The sequence below is a fragment of the Euprymna scolopes genome, chromosome 15 (genome assembly GCF_053919585.1).
Source record: "Euprymna scolopes isolate OS-2025 chromosome 15, ASM5391958v1, whole genome shotgun sequence".
NCBI classification, from domain to species: domain Eukaryota; kingdom Metazoa; phylum Mollusca; class Cephalopoda; order Sepiida; family Sepiolidae; genus Euprymna; species Euprymna scolopes.
This window is the reverse complement of record NC_136496.1, coordinates 120,478,446-120,496,404: the sequence shown is the minus strand read 5'-3', so window position 1 is coordinate 120,496,404 and position 17,959 is coordinate 120,478,446. Positions and strand designations below refer to the sequence as shown.

The 17,959-nt window shown below is 33.2% G+C and overlaps 1 protein-coding gene across 1 annotated transcript in view; it reads right to left on the bottom strand.

The window, feature by feature from the left end:
• LOC145294097 (2-oxoadipate dehydrogenase complex component E1-like) overlaps positions 1–17,959 on the bottom strand; it is a 160,330-nt gene that overhangs the window by 105,466 nt on the left and 36,905 nt on the right. The window contains exon 3 of the mRNA XM_080141164.1: positions 1,603–1,780. Within this exon, the coding sequence (XP_079997290.1) occupies positions 1,603–1,780 (178 nt within the window). The remainder of the gene's footprint in view (positions 1–1,602; positions 1,781–17,959) is intronic.

The following is a 17,959-nucleotide window of genomic DNA, read 5'->3' as shown; positions in this document are numbered from 1 at the left end:
GTCTTGGCCAAGTCTAGCAGTCTGAGGAAAGACACTAAAGCTTTCTAGCATTTAGGCACCTCAACAGTAAAGGTGGGATTTGGTTGCTTGTCGGGTTAGTCGGATTATTTATGTCAAGGGGACACAAGTGTCAACATCTTGATATTGTATTTTGCTCTAACTTGCTCACCAACAAAAACAGAAGCAGCAGCAGCCAGAATTTATCAGAGAATAAATCATCCAAAAAAGACAGCATCACAGGAGAGTAGAAAATGGACGCAAGTTTACTTTCGGCAGCCTCGTAACTTCTGCTTCCCTTATTTTGCCCTTTAGTCCTCACATTCCATGAACAATGCTTGTGACAAACATCAATTTACATTGACTGAAACATTATGAAAATAATGCTTAAGATTAGAACAGTAGTCCAAGTAGACCAAATAATACAAAATAAGGATTTGTAAATAACAATGAGAATAAAAAAAATGGACGTTGGGTTTATTTCCGGCAGCCTCGTAACCCTCACTTCCCTTATTTTGTCCGTTAATCCTCATATTCCATGAACTGTGTTTGTGACAAATTGCTGTTTTCTGGATCATAATCTATTCATTTAACACTTCTCGTTGGTTAGTTTTTTGGACCTTGAAGTAATATTTAGTTGGGGTTTTTTTTCAGCTCCTTAGATTAAGTGGCTTCATGCCTTGTCTGAAGTGATCTCCATAAAAAATAGCCAAGTTGATGATCAGTTCTAATATTGTGGCCGAGAACTTGAAAGAAAAGTAAATTCCCAGCCTGCCATTCCTGTTATTTTCATTTACCGTTTTTTTTTGTTTTTTGTTTTTTTTTTTTTGGGGGGGGGGTACCATTTCTTTGCTTTCCAGCCAATTTGACCTTCAAACGGGATGGAATTTCAATTAGGTCATGACCCCATGACAGGAATTTCGAAAAGGTTGGACATGTAGTCAAAACTTTTGGCAAACATTTTGCTATCCTTTTTCTCATTCTTACCCTTTTATTGGAGAGGGGGGGTTGTTTAATGTTTTTTATCCTCTCGTATCTGTTTTATGTCTGATACTTTAACATGATGGCATGTCTAAAAGTCTGGCAATTATTCAGGAATTAAGTATTTATTTTAAAATATATTTTGAATGTTAGAATTGATGTGACGAACCGTACAAAACATGGTTCGAAAGGTAATAAAAATATTCTTAATTCTTGTTAATTAATTCTTGTGATTGTATTTATTATTTTTTTTTCTTGCCAGATCAGATAAATACCTTGGAAAGTTTGGATGGAATTGGATTAAGGATTAAAAATTGAGTTACAAAAATATTTTAGTAACTATGGATGAAATTTGTAACAAAATTGTAGAGACTTCAATAAAATGGCAGAGAAAGATTGCTTAATGGAGATGAAAAAGACTTGACAAAGAATTGCTTTCTGAGTTGGAACCTATCCATCTAAAACTCATTGTTGACTGTTTATTTCACCTTCAAGAAATATTTTGTTTTTAAGTCCTTACATCAAGTGGCTTCATGTCTTGTTTCAAGTGATTTCCATAAAAAAAAAAAAAATTTTAGACATTAATTTTCTTTCTGAAAAAAACTTTACTCTCCACATACTTACAGGCAAATGTTCAAATTCTGCACCGATTGAACCGCAATAATATTTCTGAAGCGTTTTGACAAGGTCTTTTGGAGATTGTACTTCATCGTTGCAATAAAGAATACCTTGCACACTGACTTGGGAGGAGGAATCGTCTGCTGAAATTCCATAACGACTCGGATCAACCTCTGGAACAAGCCTACAAAAAAATTTTTAAATACAAAAATAATTAACACGTTTTATTTTTAAAACACAAAACCACAATCAAACGTAGTGCAAGTCCAGTGGAAATTTTAATGAACATGTCTAGATAAGGTTGACATCCTAGCTGATGGGAAAATCTTATGTGAGAACATGAAGAATTCAAGGAGATATTAAAAGCTTTGAAGACACCCATGTAATAGATAACATAACAATGATCAAGATGTAGTAGCTGTTTTACTTAATACTTTATCCGTTATACCACAAATCCTTGAGGATTTCTGTGGCATTACGGATAAAGCACTAAGTAATAACCAGCCAAACTTGGTTAAACTTTCACTTACGCCTGAAAGTATCCTGTACCTCTACAAAGCCACCATTCACCCATGTATGGAATATTGTTGTCACATTTGCGCTGGTGCATCTGCTACTAGTCTCTTGCTCCTGGACAGGGTTCAAAAGAGAGTTGCCAACCTAATAGGTCCTGAACTGTCATCTAAGCTTCAGCCTCTGTCCCATCGATGAAATGTTTCATCCCTCTGCCTGTTTTACAAGTATTTGAATGATGGATGCTCTGACGAACTACAAGCCCTTGTACCCCCTCAACAAACCCGACAAGCAGCAAAGTCTCACCCCTACACAGTAGAGATCCCTAGATGTAAGACAGCCTTCTACTCTAATAGCTTCTTCCCCAGAACTGCAGGACTTCGGAATTCTCTTCCGGTTTCCTGCTTCCTCAACTGTACTGACATGCAGAAGTTCAAGTGTAATGTGAACAGACATCTTGCTGCTAAACTCCCTACATAGTACCCCTGCAACTTAGATCCCTGATAATAGCCACCTACATCAAAGTGGCAATGTGCCTTGTTTGGAGTGAAAATGTAATAAAAAAAAAAAGAAAAAAGAAAAAAAAAACACTCGACTAGTTACAAACACTATATATGATTTTTCCTACTCTCTATCTGTTCCTAAATTTAAATGCAGATTCCATGAATAAAAGAACTGCCCGCCTGAGGAACACTGTTCTGCTGGCCTGCTTCCCGGTTGAATACAATATCCTCATCTTCATAGTTGTTGTTTCATGACATTTCAGCCAACTATTCCTCTGTCAGGTGGTTAACCGCGACGGATTGAAATACTGAATCTCTTAACTGAATCCTCAGTAATTGCTGCCTTCCATAGTTGTTGTCTCACCAGGTTTTGGCCAATTCTCTGGCTAGCTTTGGGTAGGATTGAAACCACTATCTTCAGACAACGCTCACCTGGAACCGTAGAGATTCAACGCCTCTATCCACTGCGCCACGAGCCCCAAAGGGTGATCAACGTTGGATTTTTTGGTCTTATAAGTCTAAGTTTTTTGTTCTTATCTGGTCTTCCATCCTTGGTTCCGTACCGAATGGTATATCATTTTTATTATTGGAATCCTTTGAGATGAGTAATTTGTTGTTTTTTTTTGTTTTTTTTTTTGCGGACCGTTATGTCATATGATTATAGAATTTATACAATGAATCAAATTTCCTGGTTATGGAATGTAACTTAGCTATCATAAGTTAGTGATTGGATATTATTTTTTATTGGAATCCTTTGAGATGAGTAATTTATTTTTTTTTTTTTTTATTTACGGACTGTATATTTATTTGCAGACTGTTCATGGAATCTATATTTAGATTTAGGCACAGTTAGAGAGTGGGAGAAATCGTATATAGTGGTTGTAATTAGTCGAGTGTTTGGTGTGAAAGGGTGAATTTACAGGTCCACCCTCCTTTTGTCACGGGACCAAAAAAAAAAAAAGGACTTGGGTGCCATCAGCTAGAATCAAAACTAAAACATATTGCTCTACAACCTTAGTTGTTACCATTTGAGCTATCGTTAGATACAGAAAAAATAGTTCAAAATGAACAGATTTTAACATATAAATGTATATTTGTGCAGACTGTTTCTCACAGACAGACAAGGTCACTTGCAAAAGTCCACAAAAAAAAAATGCAATTATTTAACCTGCTTTGGGCCGTTCTGCAAACGACCCAAAGCAGGTCAAATAATTGCATTTTTTTGCGTCTCGGAAGATGCAGTTTGAAAAAAATTGGAAACAGACAGGTACACATATACACAGAGTGAGTTTTATAAATTAGTTAATAATATTTGAAAACGAGATTACATCGAAGGAAGGTCACTCGCATATTCTTTTCCAGATTGGCCTTTATAAAACTAAATTTCATGAATTTGTCATTCAAAAATGGTATTTGGCTTTTTTCAAAGCATAATGTACAGATTAAGGAAGAAACAAATAGAATGATGAAATATAAATTGTAATTCAATTTTTATTTCATCATTTTTTCAAAATACACTTGTGGAGGATGATCTATCGATTTTAGCTTCACTGGTATTTTAAAATCAATAAATATTTAGTTTTTTTTTATCATTATTACTTATTATCATTATTTTTTCTTTTGTATATTTTTCTATATACTAGCATGATCTTTTTGAAATCCAATATGGAGACTAGTGATGGGACGGTTCCAATATTTTTCCTGATTCAAAGACAATTACTGATTCTGATTCTTTATAAATCTCTAATTATTTAACTATAGAATTATTATTTCCCCCAATATTCGTAAAATCACATATAAAATATGCAGATATTTTCCTAAACGTCAAAATACACTTGTGGAGGATGATCTATCGATTTTAGCTTCACTGGTATTTTAAAATCAATAAATATTTAGTTTTTTTTTATCATTATTACCAGCAATGGAAAATTTTACTTTAAACAAAATCAAATAAAAAAAGAAGACAAAAGAATCGTTTTGGAATCAGAAAGTAAGCATCAATTTTTCCGATTCCCTCAAATTTTCCGATTTTTCCCATTCTGATTAATGGTCCCAACACTAATGGAGACATAAGACATTTTCCCATGTGTGGTTTGAATTCAATTTTTCTTTGGTGGGTGGGGTTGAGGGGGGGGGGGGCTATAAATATTATAAGTGCTTTTTTTTATTATTATTTATGTTTCAGCATACTTTAAATATCTCCATTTCCTTTTATCTTCTTCAAATTCTTTTTCATTCTTTATAAAAACTTTTCAAGAGATTTTGAGGAACATGCATTTGTCTCTGAAGAGTTGCTTAGTAATCTTCCCACTATTCAATAAAACATGCATAAAACGGACTACATAAATAAATAAAATCTTGTAATCTATATATATATATATATATATATATATATATATATAAGTGAACATGTCTGTGTGTGTCTGTGCACATTTCCCTATGCAATAACTCTGTCAATTTTAAGTCTACAGACTCGAACTTTGATATACAGGGTACTGAGATTTCGGAAAATCTTTGTAATAAGTGTTCAGCCAGAAATTTGGCTGTTAAGGGGTCAAAGTTCAACAAGTTGACCTTTGAGAACTCTACCAAACTCCCCCACCAATTTTGAGTCTAAACACTTGAAATTTTAGATATAGGTTCCTTGAACTTGGATCTAATTAATAACTTGATTTGAGCCACAAACAATAAATTTTAAGGGGTCATAATAGGGGTGAAAGTTAAAAAATTGAAAGCTTTTTTGTTTTCTTTTTTTTTTTAGCTCAACATACACCTCCAAACACCCAGGCAACGCCGGGCTGAAATGCTAGTATGAATTAAATAAATCTTTTAGTTTTTGAATAACTAATGATTGATTATGGTGTGTGTGTGTGTGTGTGTGTGTGTGTGTGTGTGTGTGTGTGTGCAAGAATAATGAAGTAAAACTAATAAAAGAATTTTTTTAATTTCTATTTCTGTAGCTGAAAAGAAAAAAAATGTTTTTGAAGGGAAAATCCTGTTGTCACTTATCCTGTTAAAGGAAGCAAAACAAAAACCCAAGCTAAAAATAAAAATGATGTGTTCAGTCAAAGATTAACAATAAAACAAGATGTCTCATTTCCAGGAAGTTGACTTAAAGCCAGAAATTAATAAAAAAAAAAATGTTTTCCTGATGTTATCTCAACAAGATTGAACGATTTTATTTTTTTTATTTTATTTTTTTTTTTAACATAGGAGTCACCACTTGTCAAGGCCTAGAGGCCACTCGAGGATAAGGGTTAAAGAATGTACAGTAGTCAATGGGATAATATCGTAGTTATCGCTAATAATGGAAATTTGGTAAATTGGATTACTTAAGGGGACGGTTCAACAAGAATTTGTTTACATTGGACTTGAAGACGATCATATTGTAGTCAGCTGGGGGAAAAAAAACTATTTGTAAAAACCTATAATCATAAGCATGCATAGTTGCCTTCATTATTTTTTCGATAAAGATTGGCACACACCTATATTAGGAATGGAGATTGATGAGTTAAACAAGTGTTTCAGTTAAAAAAAAAAAAAATTGGTTAATGTCTAGAACTCAACCTACTTTTTAAAAGATACAGAAAAATTCTTTTCGATAATGTACATACCGTCACAGAATGTAAATGTCATATTCCAAAAATCATATAAATTGATCGAATAGTATTATTTTTAACTGAGAAAATCAAATTTTGTAAGTAAGCAAAAAGAGACATCATGCATCGCCATTTTGAAAAAAAAAAAAAAAAAAAAAAACAAGGGCTGATAGCCCCACAATAATTCAAACTTGCGAGATCAGCCTTGTAATGCTAATGATTTCACATTAATCATTTAAAATCGTTTAAAAATTATTAAAAATATTACTTGATTATTTTATGTGATATTTGGAGTATGACATTTTTGTTCCGAGATGAGTATGTACATGATAAGGATTTTTCTCTATATTTTTTTTTTTTCATTATTATTTCTTTTTTTATTTAGGTCGAACCGTGAACATGCACCGAAAAATTTCTAGGCTATCCCTTACATGTGAGTATGCAATTGAATAGAAAAATTTGACATCCATCTTTCTACTATTATATAGAAGGAATTGTATGTGTGTGTGTGAGAGAGTTCACCTATGGATTCCGAAACAGCTAGGCTAATTTTTATGAAATTTTACACACATGTACTTTATGTATCTGGCAGTGTTCTTAGATAGGTTTTTGTATCAGAATGTCTTTGATAAGTATCAATGACTGAAAGAAGGAAGATGCGATTTTGACCAAAGTTAACACCGTATACAGCCTAACATCACAAATGCATTTGAGGTTTTACTACCACACAAGCATTAAAGGCTCAGAATAAAAAACTCAACAGTAGGTTCTTTGATATGATAGGGGTGCATTGAAAATGAAGGTTTCTTTTTAGAGCATAATGGAACCATGATACTCAACTTTTTCACTGTAAACTTTAATTCAAGCTATTATATAAACATAATTATATAAAATCAACAGTAGGTTCTTTACAGTGCAGTAAACTGCAATGTATGGTGGACTAATTCATTGTGAGAAGATCTGTCAAACTTCTTCCTGGTGCACCACAGTTTGTCTCAAATTTGATTTGATTGAAAAATGTACATTTTTACCGATTTCAATGACAATAAAAGTATTTGAAGTTCCTCATTCAAGATCAGGTCTCCTTGCTAGTACTTTATACTTTGATTCGAATTATGACTATTAAATTCTGAGAGAATTGCATCATTCACAATTTCTATACATACTAGCGGGGGTGCCCGGCATTGCCCGGGTGCTTGGAAGTGTGTGTGTATTGGGGAGGGGGATGGAAACTAAATAATAAGCAAAGTAATAACCCTGTTTAAATATTAAAAAAAACGATGTTAAACTTGTTAAAAACAATGGAAAAAAAAAAAAAACAGCAAAAAAAATGTTTTGGGAGGGAGGTAGGCTCAAACCTGAAGCCTTGAGGTTAATAGTCTGATTACTTAGCATGACACCACGAAGGTAGAGACTTGAGAACAGCCAAAAATAAACATTTAAAAACGCAGGTGGTTGAATGTCAATATCTGGTTTTCTAGATCAAATATCACGCCATAATAGTAGTAGTAGTAGTAGTATTAGTAGTAGTGAAAACAAATTCACAGCGCAAATTTTGTAAGATAAAAGTCACTGAAATAAAAGTTATTTACGACGTTGTTTCGTAAACCGTAGATATTATAATCTAAGGAGTATATAAAAAGTTTTAAGACATATTAAGTCCCCCCTCCCCCGGAGAACTCCCACCAAAAACGCCTTTTCCAGACATACAGAAAAAAATGCACGCACACACACACACACACTAACACACATTTTGCCTTTTATATAGATTTATTTATTTCACTTTTTGTAAATCATTCTTTTTTCTTTTACTTGTTTTTTTTTTTTGATACACAAAAAATCCTTCCCGGGTTTTTCTTTGTGAGTCACAACTAATTAAACCTCCCTTTGATGCTTTAAAACTTGCCACTTTCGGTTAATATCACTCAGCAAGAAAAGTCAACAATCTATGATGACTTTGTATAAAGTCTACTTTTACAGCCCTCGGTATGACCTTAAAAAGCATCCAGTTACGAGACCCTAATTTTGGCAGCTTCCGTGAATGCAGAGCCCCCCCACCCCCACTTTACTTATTTTTACAGGTTAGAACGATAGAATTGTCGTCCTAAAGAAAACAACACTACAGCTTTATTTTAAAACTTTTATTGAAAAAAATCAATTCAGGTAACTTGATTATGTAGTAGAACTGACATCTATTCAATCACCACCTCGTTATGGGTCTGGAACTGGGAGCATGCTTTTTCCACAAGCGCCAGCGGCAGTTTGACAAATACTTGACGGATTGTGGTAAACTGGGTAGCTTTGGTGTTGGGGCGGAGAGGGGAGGGTCATGTTTCTGATGTTCTCGACGTATGACCTAACAAAGTAGTCCAGCGAGTTCAGGTCGCGGGAGGAGGGGGGGGGGCAGTGAGAGAAGAGATACAAAGTCGTAGCACTCCTTCTGAAGCTCAGTCTGATCTCTTTGGACTTGTGGGCCGGCGCCGAGACTTGCTATCCCACCCAGGGTCTGCCAGTGATCACCTGATTGCACAAGGAGATCACCACACTTTTCAGCACATCCAGGTACATTTCGAAGATGTGAGGTGACATGATGTGGCCCTCACTTGAAACCACACCAAAGACCATAACTGTGGCTGGAAACCGTTTTCATTACCTTGGGCACACCCACAAGCGTTGAACCATCCAGATTTACATTTTGAGGGTGCTGGCAATGATCCTGTTGTCATAACTTGGATCGGTAGAGAGCATGAGTTGTACAACAGCGCATCTCCGATCTCACTCGTTGAACATTGTGTCACTTTGAGATATAATAGAAGGCTCCTATCGCTCTCGGGATTTGTACACAACTGGCCAACTAGTAGATGGTCTGCAATAAAAAAAAGAAAACCGATTTTCATCAAACGGAAATGGAATCATGTCAGTTTTTCTCGGGCAACAATTTTATCATTCCACGCTGTGTATTCCCAGGTCCACTCTGATCCGGAGGAGTGGTATTACATTGTCACATGTAAACATGCGACAACAAGTCTTTATTCTTTTTTTTTTTACTCTTATTCACCCCAAAGAAAGCAGTGTCACTCTAAGGTGAGGGGCTACTATTTGGGAGTTACATATTTCCAGGGACACTTAGTAGGGAGTTGAGCAACAAGATATCTACTCACATTACACTTGGACTTCTGCATGTCAGTACAGTCAGGGGAGCAGGAAACCGGTAAGGAATTCCAAAGTCTAGCAGTTTGAGAGAAGAAACTATTAGAATAGAAGGTTTGCCAGTATCTAGGAAGCAGTGGGATTTTGTTGTTTGTCGAGTTAGTTGAGGGTATAACTAATTTGCATTGTTGCAATATTTTTGTCCTATAATGGAGTATGATCCCGCACAGTCGAGAGATTCTATTTATAAACGATGCTGCTAGGAACTGACGAATCAAATTAATTCACATTCTGCGACCAACCAATCAGAAACCAGAATTGCTCCATAAATATTAAACCTTTCTGTAGCAATTTCGCATATGTTTTCTTCGTGTCAACACAGGAAGAATCTTTTGCTCTGTGGATCCCAACCCGAGAACTGGCTACTGAGAACCAGTCATCTCCAGGACTTGTGTAGAACAACTAACCATCGGAAACTATTCTGAAACTAAATATGACTTACACTTCCTCTGTAAAACGAGTGTTCATTAATTAATTATTTCATAAAGCTAAACTAATTTGCATATTCATTTGCAAAACAAGCGTTAATTAATTATTAATTTTTTATGGCTTCTTATTAGATGATTCGTTTCATATAATTATTGGCCTGAATTCTATTTATGTATTGTTCCTACAGAGTATGTATGAACACGTTCTAGCATGCCAACATACATGCATACCTTCACACACACACACACACGTACTTATATATATAGATAGATGTTATTTCTTTTAAAAACAATATATATATAGTAAGTAGTAAGTTAGCTTTATGTAATTATTACGTTTAATTCTTTTTGTGCATCGTCCATAATTGTGTAGAATTTAAGATGACACTGACATGTTTTTTATACACATATATATAAAAAAGACCTTATGTATGTGTGCGTGCGTGTGTGTGTGAGAAACGTCTATCAAACTCCTTTGAATATTTTGTTTACGTATTTGAAACTTGATATATAGAGTATATGGACCTCAAGAACACTTTCGATTTGGTTTTTAGCCTGTAAAAATAGTTGCTAAAGGGGTCAAAAGTGAAAAAAAAAATATAAAAAAAAGTTGATCTTGACAGGAGTAAAGTGACTGACTTCTGAATATGCATACATATACATTTCTAGCTTAAAGTCAATTTTTAGCCTTTTTCTTATTCATCTGGTGATAGCTTAGACAGTAACGATGAAGGCTGAAGCACTAAATGTTTTGGTTTCGATTCCAGCTGATACCACCAGAGTCATATTTTTTTTAACTTTTGAAATTATTACTCTATATATATTGGGAAAAATATAATCAATAGAGAATTTGCTATATAATAATAAATATGAAATCTGCATAAATTAAAAATATAATATCAAGCATATTTTACATCTGGATGATACTAGCTAGCCTGCTAGTATATATATATATATATATATATATATATATAGTAATTTATAAAATATATATGGCGATTAAGCTACACTGAATATTCGGTGTTTCATCCACTCTAGGACTCCTCAGGCTTATGCGCGAATTCTGTGGTTGTTTATCGTTTTTATATGCTCCTCTCCTATTGAGATTTTAGTTAGCCAATCAGCTTTCTAGTATCCACCGCGCCCCTTCCTATCAGTCAATGGGCATGCATTTTATCGGACAAAGGATCTGTTTTAAAACTAGGTTAGTGTTTTTTTTTGTTTTTTTTTATTGTTAGTTTATATATAAATATATGTGTGTGTGATCGTTTATGTATATTCATGTTTATTTAATTTATTTATTTGTTTATTTTCTATTGTTTTTGTTAGTTTTAAAACTATTTTGTATAGCTATCCTAGAGTAAATTTTATTTTGTAAACACAGTTATTTGCTATTTCTCTTCTACAGTTTAATAGATTTTGGGGTTCTTTAAAGTACAGGATAGCAAATTTTTCATGAAGGCATAATCTACATGGGTCCTCTAGATGCCTACACGTGGTAGCTTGTCTTATTATTTTCCATTCGACTACCGGCGAATGTCCGCTTTCTTTGAGTTCCCAGTATTTATTTGCTAGTGTTGTTTTTATACAGTGTTTTTTATTGTTGAATGTACTTTTGTGGTCATAGTATCGGGTTTTGAAATCTAAGGAAGTCATGCCTACGTAATATTTCTTGTTATTCGGGTTTTCTTTCGCAAATATTGTTGCCTGATAAACTACGCTTTTTGTTAGACATTTATTTTGAACTGGGCAAAGTGTGCGGTATCTACAGTTGCATTTATCTTGTTCGTTATTAGTATTTTTATTTATAGTATGGTTGTTCTTGTCCGGGGTTGGTTTATTATTAGTATTATTATTATCATTATTTCTGTTAGTGTTGGTTTTATTTTTGTCATGGTGTTTACTTTTTTTATTGTTTATTTTGTTGCTGTTTACATTGTTTTTATTTAATATTTTGTTATTATGTGCTTTAATTATCATCTCTAAATTTTCGCAACAACTGTAGGATAACTTTAAGGTATTTTTATTGAAGATTTTGTGTAAGGGGTTGGTTGCAGGAAAGTATTTTTCAATAAGATCTAGAAATTTCTTGCCAAGTTTTGTTTTTAACATTTGATTGTATGGGGCCGTATACCAAATTATAGTTCTTTTTCTCCTATTTTTAATTTTATTATAGTTATTGGTGTTTTGTTGCTTATATTTGATATCGATATTTTTGTATCCATATTTTTTAGGGCTGTCTCATAGATGTTTGTTTTGGTTTTAGTGATATGTTTTGAATGGATTCAATTATTTACGAAAGTGCATTTTTACCTAAATGCGAGTTAGGAATAATTTGCCCTTTAACCATTTTTGTACCCACCACATGGGGAGCGGTATATATATTATTTTTAAAATATAATCATCCACTGATACATGTTTCATCGTCTACGACTCATCAGAGTGGCTGAATCTAGCGAGATTCGAAATCCCGTGAGGTCCCGATTTCGAATTTCGCTAGATTCAGCCACTCCGATGAGTTGTAGACGATGAAACACGTGTCAATGGATAATTACATTTTAAAAATAATAATAATAATAATATATATATATATATATATATATATATATACATACACACATAAAAACTGCCATTAGCGTATTAAGCAACGCTCTGTGTAAAAAAAAAAAAAAAAAAAAAAAAAAAATCGAGCAGAGGCATTTGGATGATGTCAAAACTAAACATTGTTAATTCATTACCCACACAGCATCAGCCATATAGCGTAATGGTGAGAAGCCTTGACTGTCATTTGGGCGGTCGGGTTTCGATCCTGGCTTGAGGCAGTTGCCTGTCTAGCCACACTGATGAGCTGTGAAACAGCGAAACAGTACTGTATGTGGATGACTATATATATATATATATATATATTGTTGAGCTAGATTAAATCCGATGATATGAAATAAAATGGAGGTGGAAGGACCTGAATACTCAACCTTTCGCCCGATTTATGCGGGCTTTTTCAAGAGGGATGGTCATTGACGAGAGAGTCTGAAGATTTGGGGCTATATATAATGATGAGGGAGAGCAGCGTGTTTTCCTTATGTAAATTAGATGTCTATATACATATATACATCTTATGAGAGAAAATAAATTAGAGTAAACTAGCATAGTGGATTACGTCTAAAAGTTAAAATATCGTAGTAAGTAAAATTCAATTGCAAATTACTTAAGACTTCTATCAAGCCATGGCTAAAAGATACAAGAGCATCCTACCCCATAGATTAAATAGATTCCGTTCGAAATTCTGTGCAGATTCTAGAGTTAAACAAGATACAGTTGAAGAAGGTTGGAGGTTACATCGGCCAAAATATTGAGAAAATAACACTCAAGATGAGAATAGTAATCCGAATAATTCAACTAGCACACACTTAATAACGACTTGAGATAAAAGTAATTTTCAGAAGTATTATATAAATAGCAAGATGTCAGAAAGAGTCTGAGGATGTGGAAAAAGTCCAGGATATGGAAGGAGTCGAAGTTGAAATTATAAGAATACTCATCAATTATTACAGAATATTGGAAGACTTTAAAATAAGGAGTCAGAGTCTATTTTGAAATTCTGGTAAATAGTTTATGTTAAAATTTTTGTGCAGACATGTATGCAAATGACCAAGCCGTGTGCAAAGTGATGTCATGGCAAGGAAAAAGAAAAAAAAAAAAAAAAAAGATCATCTACAGAGACCGATGATCATGATCAGGTTAAAGAGATGAACAGGGAGCACATTAAAGAGGTGGAAATAAAATATCTGTTATTTAAACCTAAAACACCGAGTTGAATTTCTTTCCTCTCCCTTTTTTATGTTCCTTGTGATAAAGTCTACAACGTGTTGGGTCTCTACATGCTAACATGTATAAACATGCATAGCATTACAGTTTTGTGTATTAATTATTAAAAAAACAGTTATTGGTATTTTAGTAAAAAATGAAGGAAATGTAAAAAAAAAAACCCGGAAGTACTAAGAAATAAAAGAATACTAAGAAATAAAAGGGAGTGTTTGTTTGAATAAATGAAAAGAGTAGAAACTGGAGCATGACATTATTTTTGACAGACGACCCCCCCCCCTCCATATTTTGTCCTCTACTCCCCACATTTTATGAGCAATCTTTCTGATAAAGGGGGAATAACTGTTGTTTTCTTAGTCGGATGTTGCATTGAGTGGGTGGTAAGTGGAGATCTGCAATCCTCTCGTAATATTCATCATCATTCATCAATCTATCCATCTCATTAACTCTTATCCTTAAGTGATTTTTGGCCTTGGTAAATGATGACTCATTGACTCCATTCCCCCCATCAAAAAAAAATAAAATAAAGATTTTAATTTATTTTAATCCATTATCCACCAACATCCCATTAGTGGGATGCTCAAAACAGTCTACATTTACAACAGAAAGTTTTTCTTAATTTGGACACTAATGGGTTAAAACTATCCCCCTCCCTTCCTCTGAAAAAAAAAATGTGCCTGTTTCACTACATAATAGAAAAGTAGAAAGCGGACCTTGGGTTTACTTTCGACAGCCTCATAACTCTAGTTCCACAATTATTTTGTCCATTAGTCCTCACATTCCATGAATGCGGTTTCTGAGAGGGAGGGGACTGCTGTTTTCTAAATTATTTCAATCCTTTGATAATATTCATCTCACGGGTTTGTTTTACAATCCACGGAGATACAAAAAAGTGGTAAAAAATTTAAAAAATATAACAAATAAATGCTATCAAAAGCAAGATAAGTTACTCTTCTACCTACCTGGAAAAGTTTTTAGTGTTTGTATTCACTTTAAAACGTTTAATCGGTTCAAAATATATACAGTGTCTAACGATAGGTGCAAACAAGAAAAATGGAGGCGAGGTGACACCTAAGTATGCAAAGGTTTATAAAAAATACTGTTAGAAACTTTTTCAGCACTTTTTTTAATATATTTTATATAAAAAAAATCTTTGTGGATTGTAAAACAAACCTCATCTCATTAACCCTTATCCATCTGTAACTTATATCCTTGCGTAGATTTTGGCCTTGATAATATTTATTATTATTTTACTGCCAATCATTCATCAATCATTATCCTTTAGTGCATTTTGGCCTTGATAAGTGCTGACCTATTAGTAACAAGATAAATAAATTAAAAAAAAAACTAATTAAATGGTATTTCTGCACTTATTTTAAGACTAACACAAAGATTAGTAACAACATTTAATATATCTCCTGGGTTTTCCCCTCTTTTCTATTAACTGCCCAACCCAATACTTATCTGTAGATATTTACTAAGCTCACTTTTCTACTGTTGTCAGGGGCTTTAAAACAAAAATCATCGTTGACATGGTGAACTGAGATGGACATAAAATAGCAATTCTCCTAATGCTTTTTTATTCTCTCATTCATTGCAGCATAATCATACTTTTGACTTCAAACAACAAAAACAATTAAATTTATTTCAAATAAATTGAGACAGAGACTTCTTGAATCAGCGCTTATAGCAAACTAGCATGGGTGCCCGGCGTTGCCCGGGTGTTTGGAGGTGTATGTTGAGCAAAAAAAAAAAAAATGGTCAATTTTTTTTTTATTTGACCCCTATTAAGACTTCTTAACATTTATTGTTTTGGGCTCAAATCAAGTTATTAAGTTAGATCCATGTCCAAGGAACCTATATCTAAAATTTCAAGTGTTTAGACCCAAAATTGTCGGAGGAGTTTGGTAGAGTTCTCAAAGGTCAAATCGTTGAACTTTGACCCCTTAACAGCCATATTTCTGGCCGAAAACCAATCACAAAGATTTTCCGAAATCTCAGTACCCTGTATATCAAATTTCGAGTATGTAGACTAAAAGTTAACAGAGTTATTGCGTAGGGAAATGTAGACACACAGACACGTTCACTTTTATAAATATATAGATTCAAGCACAATTAAACAACATGGAGGTTTCTATAATGTCTCACCATTAATAAGTAAACTTCTATTAAAAGAACATAATTTAATTTTAGACACAAGTTAACTCTCTCACACCATAAAAAAACACCACCTATAATTATTCATATAATCAGTCAATAAATTACATAACAAAAACACACTCATTTCATTTCAGCTACGCATCCATATTGGATCATATCTATTTAAATATATTAACGGCTATATGACATTAGAAAAAGAAATCTTACTCTTTTTCACAACACTATGCCCCCACCCTTTTGAATTTTCAAAGACTTATTCGTTTCTGAAATGGACCATGGTCATACATTTCATTACATCGGAAATATGTTTTCAAATATTTGTACTATTGTTTTGTTCTTTTAATTTCATCCATCCAGAAGAAGTTTTGCACTAAGACGAAACGTTGATGAACACATAACTTGGTTTGCTCCTTTTTTATCTCTCTATTTCGTTGGAATACTATTTTCAATTATTCTCATCATATATATATATATATATATATATATTATTTATATATATATATATATATATATATTATTTTTATATATATATATATATATATATATATATAGATATATATTATTTTTATATGCTTATATGTATCTTACAGAGGAATTTTGTTTGGTGGGAAAGCTTGCCACTCAGACTTAATGTTATTGTTAGGGCTCATCATATATATATATATATATATATATATATATATATATATATATATACTAGCCTTTCAGCCCGGCGTTGCTCGGGTATTTGGAGGTGTATGTTGAGCAAAAATAAAGCGATCAATTTTTTAAACTTTGACCTCTATTATGACCCCTTAAAATTTATTGTTTTGGGCTCAAATCACGTAATTAACTTAGATCCATGTCTAAGGAACCTATATCTAAAATTTCAAGTGTTTAGACCAAAAATTGTCGGAGGAGTTTAGTAGAGTTCTTAAAGGCCAAATCGTTGAACTTTGACCCCTTACTTCCGGTCACATCGATTTTCCGAAATCTCAGTACCCTGTATATCAAATTTCGAGTCTGTAGAGTTAAAATTGACAGAGTTATTGCGTATGGAAATGTACACAGACACACACAGAGACAGACACTTTCACAGATATATATATATATATGTATTAGAGTTTTATGGATAGTCTAGACTAAGTAATTCATATGATGATTATTTATAACTAGCATGGTTACCAGGCAATGCCCGGGGTCGAGGCATAGAAAACAATATGGGAGAGTTAAGTGCGTAGCATTTTTCTTTTAAAACTTCTATCTTCCCCCTTCTTTATCACATCCTCTCTCTCTCTCTCTTTTTCTTTAGTATCTGAAAAAAAAAATAAATAAATGACAAATTACTACTACTACTACATGTTTGTAGCTTGTTTCCCCCTCCCCCTCTTTTGAGGGTTGGATATTTGGGTCCTTCACTTAGTCGAATGGCTTCTCTCCACTCAATTGCCAATGGCTCTGTTAACCTATGTTTCAGGTCCTGCTTGATGTTTTCACTAACTCTTCCAGCACTTCTGCATTACATGAACGGCGTTATTTTGGGGGGTGAGTTTCACTAAACTGTCGCCAGGTGGCGCTTCTCAGTCAGAGCAGGAGATGGTGTGTTCAAACAAATAAGGGAAAATTATCCATTGTAAAGTTTCAACCTGATTTAAAAGTGACAATAAGTCAACCAAGTTCATTCATTTCATTTAAATGGCTTATAAATTTAAAAAATTAAAACTATAATATATATATATATATATATATATATATATATATATATATATATATAATGGAAATGTATAAAAAAGAATACGAAAAATATAAAAGCTTATAACTTTTCTTTATTCGTTTTCTATTGGTGATGTACAGGAATACAAAATAATATTATGAAAAAAATTAAAAAACTTGTTTTTACAAGTACATAATTTTTCGACTGATTCTTCAGTCTTCATCGGTATATATATATATATATATATATATGTATGAAAATTTGGGGAGGGGAGTACAAAATTTAATAATGGCTAAATACAGTCCAATCAACATGATGATTAAAAAAAATAAAAAATGAAAATAAAGGTTAGCTAACCAGGTTTCGTTCCTCGCTCAACAGAGCTAAATCGAGGAAAATATGATTAAAAAAAATAGTCATGAATATAGTAAGTAA